General features: G+C 44.2%; 1 protein-coding gene across 3 annotated transcripts in view; it reads left to right on the top strand.

Moving 5' to 3' along the window:
- LOC119215709 (rho GTPase-activating protein 26-like) overlaps positions 1-13,021 on the top strand; it is a 45,074-nt gene extending 32,053 nt beyond the window's left edge. For all 3 annotated transcript variants that reach the window (XM_062558001.1, XM_037468096.2, XM_062558000.1), the window contains 8 exons: positions 2,772-2,877; positions 3,849-4,008; positions 5,238-5,382; positions 5,530-5,737; positions 9,958-9,993; positions 10,121-10,231; positions 10,321-10,415; positions 11,341-13,021. In XM_062558001.1, the coding sequence (XP_062413985.1) occupies positions 2,772-2,877; positions 3,849-4,008; positions 5,238-5,382; positions 5,530-5,737; positions 9,958-9,993; positions 10,121-10,231; positions 10,321-10,415; positions 11,341-11,429 (950 nt within the window). In that variant the 3' untranslated portion in view covers positions 11,430-13,021. The remainder of the gene's footprint in view (positions 1-2,771; positions 2,878-3,848; positions 4,009-5,237; positions 5,383-5,529; positions 5,738-9,957; positions 9,994-10,120; positions 10,232-10,320; positions 10,416-11,340) is intronic.
- Positions 13,022-17,219: the final 4,198 nt, after the last annotated feature.

Here is a 17,219-nt window from a genome sequence, read left to right as displayed (position 1 = left end):
TCATGTTCGACTTCTCTGTCTGTTTCTTTCTGCCAATTAATCTTCATGTTGGTGTCTGGATTTGCATGACTCAAATGTGTGTTTGTGAGTTCATGTGTGTGTTCTTGGCAGTCGGGTGTTCTGAGGACAGCCCGCTCTGTTTCCTCCTCAGTATAAACTATCTGGTTTGACAGAGATGTTCGTGTTAAGAGAGCTGTTGGCACAGCAGCCGATAACTCATTATTTCACTGCTTTGAGCAGCAGCTGATTGGTGCGCTGTATCCGCTCCCGATGAATAATTTAGCTTTTTTTTTTTTTTTTTTTTACGCTTTTCTTGAATTCACCGCGATCCTTTTGGTGTGTTTGATTCTTCTCGGGGGGGAATCCGAGGGTACAAAATGGAGACTTTGAGAGAAAGAAGTCATTTGGTTTGCAGATGCCTGGCATGTGCCAGCAGGCTGACACAGACACGGGAATAATTCTGTCTGCAGTCGTTAGCTCTTACTCATGGTACGTCCTAAATTCTTCCCTCGTCTTTCATCTGTGAGCCAACTAAATGTGACGGTTTTTAATAACTGAACTAGACAGCAGGATGATCTTTACACCGAATGTCAACAGAAAGAAATGAAATGGAACAACATGTAAAAGGGTTTATGAGCAAGTTTAATTTAAAAGCTAATCCACATTTTGACATTTAGTGTTTAACCTGCATGACGTATGTTCCACATTCACCACTCCCTTGTTTTTTTTGTTGATGTTGTTGTTTTCTTTTTTACTTTCTGAAGCCAGCATTCCATGAAGCCACCCACTGCATGCGGCGATTGTCCATTTCTCCTTTTCCACGCCTCACTAAGTATTTCTGTCACTTTATGCGTGGACAACTGATTGCTTTTAAAGGCTGTCTGATACTCTTGTTGCACAATCCCCCCATTTGTACGATTCATTGTGACTCTTTTCTGTGCTGGAAGTCCTCGAGGCATCTGGAACAAGTATCAGAGCACTTTGCCTTTTGGGAAGTAATCTGAATTCTCATTAATTATGCCAACGAAGGCCGAGCAGCTCTCGGCGTGTCTTTTTTAAGCGTTTACAGTCTGTTTCATAGTTTGTGTTTCTGTAGATGAGATATTGGATATCAGAGATGCCCAGTATGAATGATGAATGAAGAGAAAGTAGAACAGTGGTGTTGGTTTTTTGGCGTCAGTCAATAGTCAGCAGATGTTGTAGCAGACTTTGTGAAGGAATGTTCTCTGAGAAAAATCCAAATCCCCTCTTGCTTAAGAGAAATGCGGATGAAGTTTTTTGTTTTTTTTGTCAACTTTTTTAGATAAATGCTTTGATACCAATGTTAAAGAATAAACATGTTATTAAAATCTAATTTTGGGCCCGTGTGGCTCGTATCAGGAAAGTGGGGCAGCATCATAAATGGGTTTCAACCCGGATTATATTGAGTAAGTAAATCATAACTAATAATAAATATTGCAACGGAAAGTCCATTATCTCTAAAAACACACGCTCAGGTGTCACAGTGTCTATGGAACCCTGCTGTCTTTGATGTTCAAAGTGCATTACAGTTTACAAAAAGGTGTTTTCTATCCAGTGTGAAATCAAATCTGCTGACAATATACAAATGGACAAAGGTTGCTTTAATATAATAGACTATTGTGTGATTTGGTGGCTACCAGAACATCTCTGATTCTCCCAGCTGTGCATGGTCACCTCGTTCTGAAGAGTTCAGATACATTTGTGTGTTGCGCTTTCAGAAGAGTTTCTATTCTGTATAATTAATGAAAAACGATATGCATGAGTCTTGTTCTGCGGGAGCTCATTCCAGTGCGATTAGAAAAATAAATCACTTCTGGAAAACACGTGCATGAATTCATCCACGCACACATTGCAGGGAGGGGGGAGGGCGCGCTTTAGCACAACGTGTCTGTGAAGAGGTGGACACCAGAGAAGGCCGTTAATGCGAGCCCTGCGTGCATCTGCATGCATCTGTTTGGAGCTCTGCACGGGTGCAGTGGACAAGCATGTCAATGTTATATTTATGTCAGCATCTGTCTCTCTGTGTGAGTGTGTGTGTGTGTGTGTGTGCACGCATCTACTAAACTATTCTAAATATCCTAAATATTTGGTCTGTTTCTCACTGTGTATTTAGGGGTTGATGTGTGTGTGTGTGTGTGTGTGTGTCTTGAGAGCGCTGACAGCGCGGGCCTCAGGGTTGATCTAATGGGATTCTGCTGTCATCCCTCAATCCACCCGCTCTGCAGCCCGTGACTTATTGTTTTCGTCCGCCTGCCGGCCCGCTCGCGCGCTTCCGAGTTGCGTGTTTAACGCCACGGAGTTTTGACCACGGCGTCCTTCAGGTCTGCATCACAAGGGTTAGAATTGCGATAGAATGAAAATCGCATGAAGACAATGCTTTTTTTTTTCTTTCTTTTTTTTTTTACTCTGAAAACAAGTCACAGTTTAATTAGTTTAGTTAAACAGTTTAATTTAGAGATTGGCTCGGCAATGTTGTTTTTAACAATGAGAAATGTACTCACACAGGAGTAAATAAGCCGTTGGTTGTCTACTGGGTATTAAGGGCAGAAGGAAGGGGGTCGTTTAAAACAAAATACTGTGGCCATGTCCATGGTATTGAAGTAAGCTGACATTGACAATGGCACACACAGAAAATGAATGAATGGTTCTTCTTACGTTCCATGTGTAAAGAATCAATAAATAAATGATCCAATGTGACGCTCTGAAGTCTCCGTCTCGCTCACTCCACGTGTTCGTCTTCATCGTTCCAGAGCTGGACAACCAAGAGGCTCGGGTGACGGAGGTCCACGCCCTGGTGCACCGGCTGCCGGAAAAGAACAGACAGATGCTGGAGCTGCTGATGAAACATCTGGCCACGTAAGATGAGCCGTCGCACAACTGCAACCCTTCGTTCGTTTGCTTCGTTAGAAGCGTTGTGTCATTCTAGCAGTGTGTCACGTGGTGCTAAAAAGACTCTCCTGTTTCTACATGCTAGTCTTGATAACCATCCTCCTGCAGGATTACGGCTTTGTTTAATCTCTCCACCAAATGCATCCAGGCAGTTTGTTCTGAAAATAGACCCTCGTCCAGCAGCCATCAAGCCCCATCGTTTAGCCCAACTTTTGGTAGAAAAGTTTTTCATTCATTTAGTCGTCTTAGTTTGATCACTACGTTACTAGAACATAATTTCTGATGCTGAAACAAGGTTATATGTTTAAAACATTCGTGCCGCTTCGCTCCAAAACATTTCAGACTCATTGATGCTAGTGAGCACTCCAGGTGAATCGGTATGAGACCACCTTGAATATCTAACGGTTTCTAATGAAGGCCATCCCCTGGCAATTGGCTCTTCATATTTTTTTTTTCAATCTTTAAATCCCGCTTTTGACTTCTACATTTTGCATGTTCTCATACTGTTCATGTGCAGCTAAGTAGACGAGAACATTGGTGAATTAAACAGGTGGTTTCGGAGCGCATAACCACAAGCTGCTGCAGCGGATAAGCTAAAAAGCAGGCCATGGCACATGGTGGGGTTATGTGTATTTATTCCTTTGATACAGCTCACCGGCATTGTGTTTTCACTCCTAAACCCCCATCTAAGCTCTGTGGTTTTATGCAGCATGATCCAATGTGTGTCAAATGGGACTCGAGCCATGTTTTCACAACATGCAGACGAGTGCGAATGCAGCTATTGTGAGGACGTCTCGTTCTAGGTCAATGCCTTCATAAGAGTTCCAACGCTTAGTTGCTTTAAGGCCATGTTTGGAGATGCCGCTCGCGGTGCTGTTGAACGGTCGTTGACAGCCGATCCGCTATTTAGCCTGACCCCGGCGTCGTTGTCTCCACAGTGTGGCCAGTCATCACCATCAGAACCTGATGACCATCGCCAACCTGGGCGTGGTCTTCGGGCCAACGCTGCTCCGCCCGCAGGAGGAGACGGTCGCGGCCATCATGGACATCAAGTTCCAGAACATTGTGGTGGAGATCCTCATTGAGCACCACGAGAAGGTACGGGGGAATAGGGGCGCGTGCCACTGTGAAGGAATAAGATCAGCAGAGGAGTTTGGTGACCAAGTGGAGGACTAAATGAATCCCTCGGCTTCTTAAGGAGGTTTTCTTTTTGCTCCAATTGTACATATAATTGCACTTAAGTACCCTTAAAAAGGGCACTTGCTACACACACGAATTAAATGCGCTCCAAATACATTAAAAGTCACTTCCCCTATTTAATCCGTGTATTTTATCGACTGGCTTCTAGGTGTCGCCATGACAACAGACAAATCAGCATGACTGTTTCAGAGCACACATGCTCAACAAATGATCAGATACGCAAACGACAAACACACACCCGGCACCTGTAGAGGCATGAATTTACACACAGACGGGATAAGTCCATGACAAACACACACACACACACACACACACAAAAGCTCGCGTACGGCCCGCAGTGTGATGCATTGTGCGAACACAAATCAAATGGTTTGTGCATTCTGTGTTGGAGCAGCTCTGAATCCTTAAAGAGCTCCACAGCGGTTCTTGTGTCGCTGTCTTCTATTGTGCTCCAATATAATAGGCACTGTCAGTCCTTTGTATGTCAGCACTCTGCACAGATAAATTGATGGTGTTGTCATTTTTAGTCTTGTTTTTTTTGGTTGTTTTGTGGTTTCTAATTTCAGCTTGAAGCTATTGTGAAGTAAAACTGAATCACTTGTGAAATAACCACACGAAAAAATGTCATGTAAACGGTATGGAAGTGAATCACACGTTCTGCCCTGTAGTGGTGTCCTACGTGGAGTTGGGCGATGGAGGCCGTCAGCGTTTAGCGCGCCTCTCGCTGTGGAAAGTGAAACCTCGCTTCCTGCTGCAGTGACTGGAGCGATGCTCAGGAAGCTGGTGGCAGCTCGCTCTTTCTGCCACGTCCACGTAGCTTTTTTTAAATTTGATACTAGATACAAACGGTATCTCCAGTAACATTCAGCCTCCTTTTTCTATGTTTTTGTATCTTTTTCCTTGTTTGTGCAAAGCAACAATGGCTTCTCTTATCTTTTTACATTTTTCCAATACGTGACATTAGTTGCTTTTTAAATTCTCCTGGTTTGTTAAATTGTGCCAATAAACCTAATTTGCATTAGTATATGTATATATTTTTGGAGGAGAAAAAACACATTTTGAAAAATCGTCTATATGTTGTTTTTTTCGGTAGTGCTCGGTCATGAATGTCCATTCTGTCTGTGCAGATTTTCCGAGACGTGCCGGTTTCGGCGGGCGGCGCCACCAGCCTGCAGCTCAACCCGTCCAGGCGGAGAAGCACGGACAGCAAAGCCCCGTCCTGCAGCGAAAGGCCCCTCACACTTTTCCACACGCCAACACATTCCCAGAAAGGTGCGTTCAAACCAACCCATTTCCTGGATAATAGTGCACATTGTTTCTCTGCGGCTGTATGCTGAGCATGGAGACGAGGACACTCTTCTTCAAGCATCTGCTTGGATGAAAACAGCAAAGTGTTTGTAAATCTATATTCATTCCCAGGTGAAAAGAGGAGGAACAGCGTCGCCACGGCGGCTGAACCGCAGCAGCCGGTGGCCTCGTCCACCAACTGCAGCAACAACGGCAGCAACAACAGCAGCAGCAGCAACAGCAACAGCAGCAGCGGCCAAAGCCAAGGCCGGACCCCGAGGCACAGCCTGACCAGCAACGACGGGGAGCAGGACGCCCGTGCCATCCGGCCCAGCTCACTGTGAGTCACCGTGTTGATCTGATGACGTGTTCATGCGCTGAGCGCTTTGAAAAGCAGTCATGTGACGGTCCCGGCAGGGTGTCGGCGGGAGTCACAATAGCATCTGGAAAATGTGCAGGAAGGTTCTGAGTTCTACCTGCAACACACAATGGGAAGTGCTCTGTGAAATGTTTAAAACACGTTGCCCTTTCACGCGAGTGGTGTCCAGTTGAAACAGTTCTCCCGTCATTAACTCGGCCCCAGCCAATTTAGACATTTGAGCGATGCCTCTTCCCAGATTGAAATTGATTTGAGCTCATTGATTCAGAAAATGATTTTATTTGGGGTTCAAAGATGATGGCTGCAGTAGTCTGTGTGAGTGTCATTGGAGGCGACGGCACATTGTTGTGCTTTTAAAGCAAGCAGAAATCCCACTTTGTGTGAGACTTTCAGTAAAATGAGAGGATTCAAAATCACTTTCATCTGTTTGTTCTGTACAAAGATGTTCCTGCTTATCTTGGAACAATTACTTGAAGAAATATGAAACCAAAGAGTAATAAAATCCATATTGACGGCAAAATGCAGGCCATCTCAGCATAATGGGTTTAGAAAGAAAAGTACCTCATCTGCAAGGACACACGAAAAGTAAATTGGATGAGTCATTTCAGCAGTTTGTTTGTTTGTGCATGACGGCCATGAAACGTGTAACTGAACTATTATCAAAGCAGCATGGGTGACGGGGTCCTTAAGCTTTATTATTTTATGCAGATGATACGCGGATTAGTTTGTGCTCCTTATGAAATGCTACATTGTAGCATCATTGCTACTATATTACATAAAAGACAAATCCCCAACCGAATATACCGGGAATGACTCTACTGCGCAGTATTGTTATTGAAGGTTGTTAATATGTCAATCTGATTCAATTTAGTTCTCATGCAAGAAAGTAACTGTTCCTAAAAGATGTGGTCGGTTCATCCGAACAACGGATGCTTGTTCCGATGTGACCGCAGCACCCGGTGCCTTAAGAAAATGGCAAAGCGTCGGCGCTTTCCTGTGAGCTTTTTGCTCATTGACTCCGGGGGGGGGGAGGAAAAGTGGTGCGGTAACGCCTTCCAGACTCCGGCCCTGGCACGGCGCGCCTGAACCCGGATCAGTGAGCCAGCCGAGGGCTGCGTGAGGCCCTCCGGAGCCCCTGGCGAGCGCAACGACACGTGCGGCCCGAGGCTAAGGAGCTTTTTACAAAGGAAATTCCCCCCCCCCCCCCCCCCCACGGCACAACAACCGCTTGCAAACACGCGTGTAGTGCCAATCAGCGGAGCGACGTGGCGCTTCATTTATTAGTTTTCTTTTTGTATTGTTTGAATGTCTCCCTCTCGTGCTCTTAGACCTTCAGATGTTATTTGTGGGGCGCGTCGCTTTGAAATGGCTCCTGGCGCCGGACGTTTGTTATTTTGCCAAAGGCATCACGATCAGAGAAGGTTCTGGGTCGATTTTTAATTTTTTAATTTTTTTTAATTTTTTGTTCCACCTTCTGCAGCTGCTCGCGATGCTGTAAAAATAGTTCATCTTGCGTGAGATCCTTCAATACAGACATTCTTGAGTTGCAACTTAACCCGTTTGAAGATAATGACAATGTAACTAAAAACCACACAAAAACTCTGAATGTTCCCGATGAATGTGAATCGACTCCCACGTGAGTAACCCGAGACACGCTGACACGCTGCATAGAAAGCGTGAGTCTGTTTTCAACTGAAATACAGGTTCCAAATGGCCTTTTTACTTCACTTCCTCAACTTCCATGAGCTGCCGTCAATAAAAGTGCAGGTTTTTCACATTCGACATCTATTAGTAATAGAAAGTCTGGAGAATTATAGTATCAATAATATGAAAAGTTGCTGAATGAAAATGATCTTTCTGTCAGGGATTAATCTGATGGGATTGATCGTGACACTGAAATGTATCAATGGGGGAAGTTTTAAAAATCAGCGGGCCAGCTACGTGTGCACATATATTCTGTTTACCTTAATTAAGGTGTGGGCGTGTCCTCCATCGTGGTCAATTATCTTGTTATTGTTGCATCATGTCGTGTGGATACGGGAACAGCAGCACGGCTTATTGGAGGCCAAACTTGGTATTTGCAGGTCATGCTGATGCATTTTGCAAACCGAAGACAATGTTTTCCTTCTTTAAGGGATATTTCCAAAACTGTAAAACACAAACTCGGGACATGCAAAAACCGATGTGAACAACGCGACCACGACGTTGTTGCAGTGCGACGTTCTTTTGTCTTTAAACGTGCATTTCTCCCAGCGTTAAATACAGACACGCCTAATGTTTTCAGGTATGAAGGCTTAACAAAGGTCTGATTATTTCCTTTAGATTAGATCCAGCTTCCACGCGATGTTGCCTTCAACGAGGTGGGGGCGCGGCCCATGGATGGCGCGTGTAGGTCCGTGGGCGTCTGGTCGCATTGGGAAGATTGACGGCCTGTTAGGGATTTCTAATTAAACCAACTGTGCTGCGCGTCGCATGGGGAGAGTATGTGCACCTGAAAGAAGCTACAAAAGAAGAGATTAAAACCGGGGCAATGAAAAGGCTCAATTGATTTTTATGCTCGATCGCGACAACAGTCTCTTACTGAAAGGAGGCAGAGAAGAGGGACACGGATGAGACAAAGGACAGTGACAGACGAGCAGTGAGTGACAGCTCGATGAATGAGTGTGGATCCACGCAACTTCTTGGAGAGGTTTTTCTTTTAAGTCGAAGCTTGCTCAGATCGGAAAGGGACGAATTCTGCTTTACATCGCCAAGTCACCTGACAATGCGGTCAGACAATTGTTAGGAGTACACTACTCCCCAAGTAAGGGGATGAGGGAAGACAGCGGCGTCCGTCACGTGTCTCAGCAGAGTGAAATGTCGGTGCTGAGGATTTCCAAACCCACAGGCTCCTTTTTACAAAGTGTTGATCGTCCTTCCAAGAGTCACTAAACCATCCGTGTGGTACATTTGGAAATCCCCGGAAACAGCCGCCGAGTGGACCAACGCGGTCGGACAGTTTTGCTGTTTCCAAGGTTCCCGGAATGACTGTGTCCACCTCACGTCCACGATTCTACATTCGTCCCCTGGCGACCTGCGGGGCCATGTGTGATCATCGAAGCGGACCAGGCCCTAGTCCCGCCGGGGCGCGTCTCGCATGCGCGGCGGCCTTTAGGACATCGCAGTATCACTATGGCAACAACATTAAACGCCATGCAAAAAAAGGCAAAGAGAGAACAAGCTCCCACTGGCAGGAGAATAGAGAATATTTCTCCTCTTGTTGCAAAGTAGGGAAATAATGTACATTAAAGCTGCCCCAATCGATGATGGCCGAAGCTCTGGTGGATGTTCTAGTCGTGTCCTCTGACTCTGCGGTTCCCCTTCAGCTTGTTGTTTTTGTTTTTCTCTCCTGAATACGATTGGCCGTCAATAGCAACATTTAGCTCAATTCTTGAAACAAAGTGCCCGTGATTTACAGAGTGCGCTGAGTGCATTTTAAACTCAATCGACTGATTAGGAGGGACCGTGTAGGAGGACTCCCAGTTATTATAATAAAGCATGTGGCTGTATTTTTATAATAATATAATAAAAAATATCTAAAGGTTTGGTTTCAAAACCCGGGCCGTACCTTCACGTCATTTCATCTATGAATCCTCAATCAGCTCCTCTTTCTACTGTGTGTGTGTGTGTGTGTCCAAGAGTCCCAACTAAATACAAACAGTGTATTTGGTCTGTAACCTTCTCGGCTGTGTGAATGTACCCCCCCCCCCCCCCCCCCCCCCCTCTGTGTACAGATGGCACAATGCAGCGATCCGTTTGAGTCGTGAAGCTCACCACCAAGCATCTCGCCCATTAGCCTTCGCTTAAGGTTGTTGTTTTAGGGACGACTGGAGCCCAAAGAGAGGGCTCTCATCATGAATCAAGTGCTGCGAATGAGTCCGTTTCTCCCTCCATCGGAATCATTTTGGCTTTATTTGAAGTATTTTGTTTTTGCCAAGTAAGCGTTTGGAAGGGAGAAACCCCAAAGTGACAAAACACTCTTAAATCATGATGTCTAAATTGAAATCAGGTTCATTAAAATAGCTTTCCTTTACTATCACTGGCCGAGAACCATTTAGTCATCAACACGACGGCTCAGTCCTTTGGATGGAAACCTCTAATCCCATTTTTTTGTTTTTTCTTCTTTCGTCTCGTGATTCCAGGCTGAACCCAAAGAGTCGTGGCAGCACACCGGCCAAGTAAGAAGGACGCACCTTTTTCTAATTGAGAACGTCACACTGGTCCCAGCGGGTCAGTCCATACAACGCATCACGCCGCTATAAAACACTCATCGTGTGTGTGTGTGTGTGTGTGTCCTCCCTCCAGCGCCACGTCCCCCAGCCCCACCTCGCCGCGCTCCCCCTCCTGGCCCATGTTCTCCGCCCCGTCCAGTCCGGGGCCGACTTCCTCCGCCTCCAGCGACTCCTCCCCCGTCAGGTCGGTGAAATGTTTCTTCCCCCCCCCCCCCGGTTCGCGTTGACCCCGAGAGGCGTCTTTTAAACTGTGGCGTCTCCCCCTGTCTGCAGCGCGGCGGCGGGCAGGAAGGCGCGAGCGCTCTACGCCTGCAAGGCCGAGCATAACTCCGAGCTGTCCTTCATCGCCGGGACCATCTTCGAAAACGGTGAGTCAGGCGTTTTTTGGGAAAAGGGGAAGAAAAAAGCTTTATTTGCTTTCTTCCCCCCCTCCATCTGCGCTGGGAGAGTTTCAGGCTTTTCTCCAGTCAAGTTGCTTCCTCTGCAAACCTCCAAAGCCCCAAACCATCAATCACATGTATCTCCTCACTCCACTCCACTCCACTAATGAATACCAGATCCATTTGAGGGACGAAGCCACTCGGGCTGTGCGCGGTCCTCAGGCGGAGCGATCGGGCCGCTCAAAGTCCCCACAGGTCTCCGACCGCAAAAGAATATCTACTCAAGTGGATGTTTATCATGGGGCTTTCATACCACATGTTGCAACTGCTTTGACGCACACTACGATTCCAACGGATCCATGAGACGGATTAACTGTTATTTTAAATTCAACGAGTGGCGCCTTTTTGTCTTTGATGTGACTCTGTGGTTGGACGGTTTTGCAGCCTTCGTGAGTCAGGTTCTCTGTGAGGACAAAATGTGGTGAACACACAATTTCTTTTTGTCATCGACGTTCCTCTGAACTTCCCGTGTTTGGGCCAAAACCAGCGAGGCGATTTCCTGTTTAGTGGATCTTTTTCTTTTTTTCTTTTTTTCTTTTTTTTCTACCAAAACATTGCAATGTAATTCACACCGCAGCAAAACACCAGCTAATTGGGTCACGTGTTGTTGCAGTATTTAGAGGGCGGGCTCTGCAGCCTGAACCCGGTCAGCTGATGAATCAATTATGTGAAACGTGAGAACGAAGTCAGCGCTGTTTTCAGTTCCTTCCGTCTTTAGTCTTAACTCACGCCGCCACACGCGTGTTTGTCCCACACATTTAAGGGTATTTCTACCGCGCAGTCGTCACATGTTTAAACAAAATCAATGTCTCTCTCTCTCTCTCTCTCTCTCTCTCTCTCTCTCTGTCTCTAGTTCACGGCTCCCGGGAGCCCGGCTGGTTGGAAGGGACTCTGGATGGCCGGACGGGATTGATACCACAAAACTATGTTGAGTTTTTGTAGTTCAGGACCAAAAACCGACTGGCGTAACAAAACTGGACTGGATGGGTTTGACTGCACAAGACTGAACCAACTATTAGACGTTGTATTATTATTATTATTATTAAGGCCTGGACCGCTGCGGCCTCGCATGTCCCCCGGAAAAGGGACAAAGCAGAGAGATATGAAGCGGGACCAAAGGAGAGACTCATGAATTGCACTGGAGAAGAAGAAGAAGAAGAAGAAGAAGAGTCCCGGGGTGTTTGGCTGAAGGCTAACCAATCACAAACATCCAATTGATCACCAGGCCATTGGAGGGAATCTGGTGTATAAATGAGTGGATGTTTCTGGGATCTAAAGGCTTTTCAGCTCCTGCTTTATTACTTCAAACTGCACTGCTTCAGAATCCAGGAATAGAAAAGCTTCTTTGCGGGGGGGGGGGGGGGGTTCACTGATTTCCCTGATTGGCTTTGGGTCAAACGGCTGTAAACGTGTTGGTGAGGGCTTGCCGTGGATAACGCTTCGGAGCACTTGTTGAGCAGCGGGGGCCCCGAGGCAGACCGCCACGGGAGGGGGGGGTTCGTCCTCACCCGGTGCCTCCCTCTGTTCAGAAACAAATTGCAAATCCAGTATCTCATTATTTCAGGATGTTGTGAAGTGGACGGTTGGTGTTTTTTTTAATGCTTATGGTTGATGACGTTTTGAACAGCGTTCAACTGCTTCGCTGTCGATTTTTTTTCACTTTCAACAGAATAGAGCAAAAAAATGGGAGGAAAAAAAACAATCGTCATGGATCTTTTTATTTTTCATGCAGAACCGCAAGACAGTACTACTGTATGTAATGTAATTATCTGACCTGGACATTTAGAAAGCTCCTTTATGAGTAAAGGAAATGCAGATGTGCAAGTTTTGGGATTTGAAGAAAAGAAAACATGATTTTTTTTTTTGCACGCCGGTCTGTTTCGGGGCTCCAGTCCTCATTCCGTGAATCAAAGCTGAACCTTTTACTTAAAACCCCTCGGCGATAATCTGCATCAAAGCTTTTGGTCGTTATTTCCTTCAGAAAACGGAGCATTGAAAGAGGGGGAAAAAAAGAAGAAAAAAAAAAACCTTAAATGTGAATTGACTACTTTGTTCATATTTGAACTTATTTATGAGAGTTTCTTAAAGACTTAATTTTAAACTGTATTCATTGTTGAGGTGTTTGTTGTCATTGTAAATAGATACAAAGCATTCGACAAGTTATGTTTTTTTTTTTATTATTATGAAATTTTATATTTTGTATTTTTAGGATACTAACTTAATTTCTTAATTTTTTCCGTGTCGCCAAGATATTTTGTACCATTTAAGTCTATCTACGGCCTTAAATATTCGTTCAGACGTTTTGGTGAATTGACAAGATTGTGCGGAATAAAGATTAATGTTCATTAGGTGCCGGTCTCTGATGGTTTCTTTCACAGGAAGTGGAATCCACGCTCAGACCACGCAGTGTTTCTTGTGTTTGAACCAATCAATCAAATCTGAAATTAAAAATGTGTGGAATCGCAGCAATAAAGGGTTTAACTCGCAGCTGTGACCCAAATGGTTCAGAACACAAACCAACGAATCAATTAGAATCACAGAATTCAATCCATCCATTTAGTTTGTTAACTATATAATGACTTATTAGTTCTATTATAGGTCTTTTTTGACATACTGATAACTGTTTTTTTACTTTTTCTACACTTCAATTTTCGCATCTAAATGCACATAAAGTTAATTAACTCAAATCTGAGAAAAAAAACAATTAAACTGCTGGAGTTGAGCGTTGAAAAACAGCAAACTTTATTGTGTAAGATGTCTGAATAGAAACTAATCCTTTGAAGCTGTGATGAGCGAGACGTCACCAACACGAGGTGGAATCCAATGACGGAACAACACGGATAACTTAATTCAACATTTAATCAAATAGGTGAAGATATCGACACTGACTACAGGAGAGGTGTAATACAGAAGTAAAACAAACTATTCCGTTTCTTTTAAACAAACATTTTATATTCTTTGTTTTTACATTGGATTACGATTACATAACTGAAATACGGATAAAACAAAACAATGAAAGCCAAAGCCATATGTACCAGTGAATTGTGATCTGCCCTTAATCTTTAAAGATAATATTTGCATGTATTTTATACAAAATAGACTTTATCCACCAGTATGAGGGTAGTGCAATTCCATCAGGCTCTGGTAGATTTACTTTCACACGAGTCAACCTTTTTTTTTTTTTTGTTATTTTTTTTGTTACGTTTTCTATCTTAAAGTGACCGGTAAATCCTCACAGCAATATACACGGGATCCAAAGCCTGGACATTTACAAAATATACCTTTCAACAAAAGTACTAGGAGTTGGATTACAAGTGCTACTTAAAATGAAGCTGCTTGAATACTTCTTTTCGTTTTTTGTTAAATCTGTTTTCTTCTCCTCTGCTTTGGTCACTCTTCTAGAACTCCAAAAAAAAAAAGCCTCATTCCGTCTCGCTGATGCCTCTCCGTCGTTTCCTCGCAACTTTAAAAACACAGTGAGCGTTCATATTGACATTCCCAATGACTCGTAGAATTTACATTTACTTCACAAGACAAACAAGTTTAGCGCTTCCTAATGTATTCAACATGTCTACCTTCATCAAACACAAACCAACAGGGGGGGGGGGGGGGGGATATATATATTTACTTTTCTTGACTCTGTCAATGAACAAAAAGGATTTGGTAAAATCATTAATATCAAAGTGGATCAAGCGGATTCATTTAAAATCGCAGAAATGAAATTCGATCAATCTCCAAAAGCATGGACATTAGTTAAGGGTTTCTCTTCATTTGAAGTGGATGTCTATGGCTGTCTTGTCTCCCTTTCGAAAGGCCTTTACAAGTCGTTGAAAGGTAAAAGAGAAAGAAAAAAAAAAAAAAAAAAGGTATATAGGTTACGTCCATGTAAAAATAGTTTGTAATAATAGATACTGTTTACATTGCACTGGATATGTCGGCGCTGCTATATACACCCTATGGCCCTGTAGGGTGAGCGTGGATATGGTTGCATCTAAACGTTAATGCTGGTGTTCTGAGGCACCACCGCCTGAAAAACAACTGTAATACTGTACGCTGAAGCCACCCAAAGCCGACAAGACGGTCCGTTCCTCCCCAAAAGAATCAACATTGAAGTGATGGAGCCGGTGGTTCTATTTTTTTTTTTTTTTTTTTTTTTTTTTTTTTTTTTTTTACAGCCAAACACCACCACCGTGTTGATGAGACATTATTAATCCGATTCGACGAGTGGCTTGGACCGGTCTGAAGGCGGCGAGCGACCCGCAGATGAGCAGTTTCCATGGCGACCTGCCACCTGGTCTCCCAAACTGCCACCCGGGGAAGGCCCGCACCGTGGAGGAGGAGGAGGAGGAGTACCATTCAGAGTAAACAGCTGCAAAATCCGTGTGGTTCAATATTTGAAGCCGTCACACTGAGAAAGAGAGAAAAGTAGGCAGGCGGGGGAGGAGCGTCGTGTGTGTGCGTGTGTGTGCGTGCGTGCGTGTGCGCGATGTCGACGTCTTTTACTTTGGTCAACACACAAGCGGGTACAAACATAGAAATGTACCAAGCGCCGACCTGCTGTTGGACGGCAGTTGGAGGTCGATTTAAAAAATACACTATTTTTTACACCTCCAAAAGCAAAGCCTCTCACACGCGTGACGTGGATGACAACAACGTGTACTTTTAAGCTGGTGTGAGTGTGACATTGAACTCGCCAACGAGAAAACCCCTCAGGCAAGGTTACAAAAATCCCAGGACGACTGAAAAGTCACTTTCACATCTGCAGGAAAAAAAAAAAAAAGAGACAAAGACGTCCTAAAACGTGTACTGAGCATTTGGCACTGGTGGAACACGACAAACGGATGTAGCCACACATCGTCTGAGCTTCGACTCACAAATTATTTGGACCAAACTGCTAAGTTTCTTCCAAAAATGTTTCAACCTTAGAGGTGGCGGCTTGTGCGACGAACAGAGGCTTCTGTCGATTAACCGGTGCGTCCATTTTAAAACCTGCCTGCAGAAGAAGTTGAGATAAAGGTATATGGAATATAAATCAGTATTTTGAGTGAATATCAATGCTTTTGTCACAAATACCAAAGTTAATTATGTCTGAAAAAAAATAATAAAAGAAGTTAGTCAGTTAATACACTTTTTCATTTAAAAACCATTCCAGTCTGATTAGAACATCACCTCTAAAAACATCTATTTGACTTTACTATTAACGCGCAGTCTGGCAAGGTAGACTCATGTCTTAAACTACATTGTATAAACCCGATAACTGATCCAGAGCCTCAGTACGACTGCAGCCGGCAACACAGGGACGGTTCTGACTTCAAGCGGACCCGCTTGAACCCTTATGGCTATTTACTACCACACCCAAGCTTTGGAAGGTCTGTTCAAAGGCAACCGAGCTCTTTAAACCACACTAACCCATCTGAATAAATTGAAGAAAAAAAAAACACTAATTTGATTAAAACGAAGTCATTCATTATGCAATTTTCTAAATTGTAAAGTTTAAGTCTGTCGGTCTGCCTCTAATCATTAGAAAACGTTATTATTCCAGTGGTGTCCGTTTAGCACCATTGTGGCTGCAGCTTGTCACAACCTCGTTTGAGTATTTGGATTTGTATTCAACATTAGATTTGTTGACTTACTTTAACACTGTGATACTGATTGGTTTAAAAGACACACAAAATGTATTCGGGACCAGATTGACGCTTTTTCTATGATTCTCAAACCTTTTTTTTTTTTATGATCCAAAAAAATGAGGACGTTAATATTTCTTACGTATTCTTAAGCTGTACCATTGGCTGCCTTCCTTACATTCATGTCAGGGGAATAGAACCCAGAGAGCTGCTGTAAAAACACCCCAAAAACCACTGCTTGGAAAGAAAACAGAAAGAAAATATTTTCTAGAGGTTAGTTTCATATGCACAAAAAAAAAAAAAAAAAAAACCCGAAACCACGGTTTAGAGAGGATGGCTATGAGGAGCTTTGAAAGCTAAAAGGCACTGTGTTTCCCTTGTCAGAATCCCTGTGTAAACATTATATTCAGTGACTTTGTCTGTGAATACTTTGAATGTGTGTGTAGCTTTGTGTAGGTGTGACTTTTGCATGTGTGGTCAGAAACGCGTGTGTGCATAAAAAATAAAATGAATTTTTCCCCTGCCTGTTGTTTTTCTTCCGTTGGTCACGTGTGTGTGTGTGTGTGTGTGTGTGTGTGTGTGTGTGTGTGTGTGTGTGTCATTTCAGAAATGAAAACAGTTTTGTCCTCATTGTTTTTGGGTTCTCATGTCAGAATACGTTTGAAATATTTCAGTGTTTGGGGGGGTCGTCCCCGTTCATTGCCAAGCGTCTTCTGGAAACCACAATGAAGAGAACGTACATTCTCCGTGCAGCAGAGATGGGGGGGGGTGGGGGGGGGGGCGCACACAGAGACCAGCGGGGCAGGTGAGGTACAGCAGGCTTGAGTCTGGAGGTGAGCTTCGATGAGCTACTAATCCGGCGGGTTGGACGGTTCGTGTCGGGTGTCACGATGAGGGGCGGGAAGGTGTTTCTAGGTGTAATCCTCTCAGTAAACAGTAATAAAACACTGGGGGCAGGTGGCCACCAAAATAAACAGCATCAGAAACCTGAGGAAAAGGGGAGGGGGAGGGGGGGGGGGGGGGGGGGGGTTTGGAAAAATAGGTTTAAAAAATAGATCCAGCAAAATACATCCTGTCCGTAAGAGACATTCTGAGCCCAAACTATGTC

This window comes from Pungitius pungitius, chromosome 16 (assembly GCF_949316345.1).
Source record: "Pungitius pungitius chromosome 16, fPunPun2.1, whole genome shotgun sequence".
NCBI lineage: Eukaryota > Metazoa > Chordata > Actinopteri > Perciformes > Gasterosteidae > Pungitius > Pungitius pungitius.
Note: the sequence above shows the minus strand (reverse complement) of the source record. Positions and strands in the feature narration are given on the sequence as shown.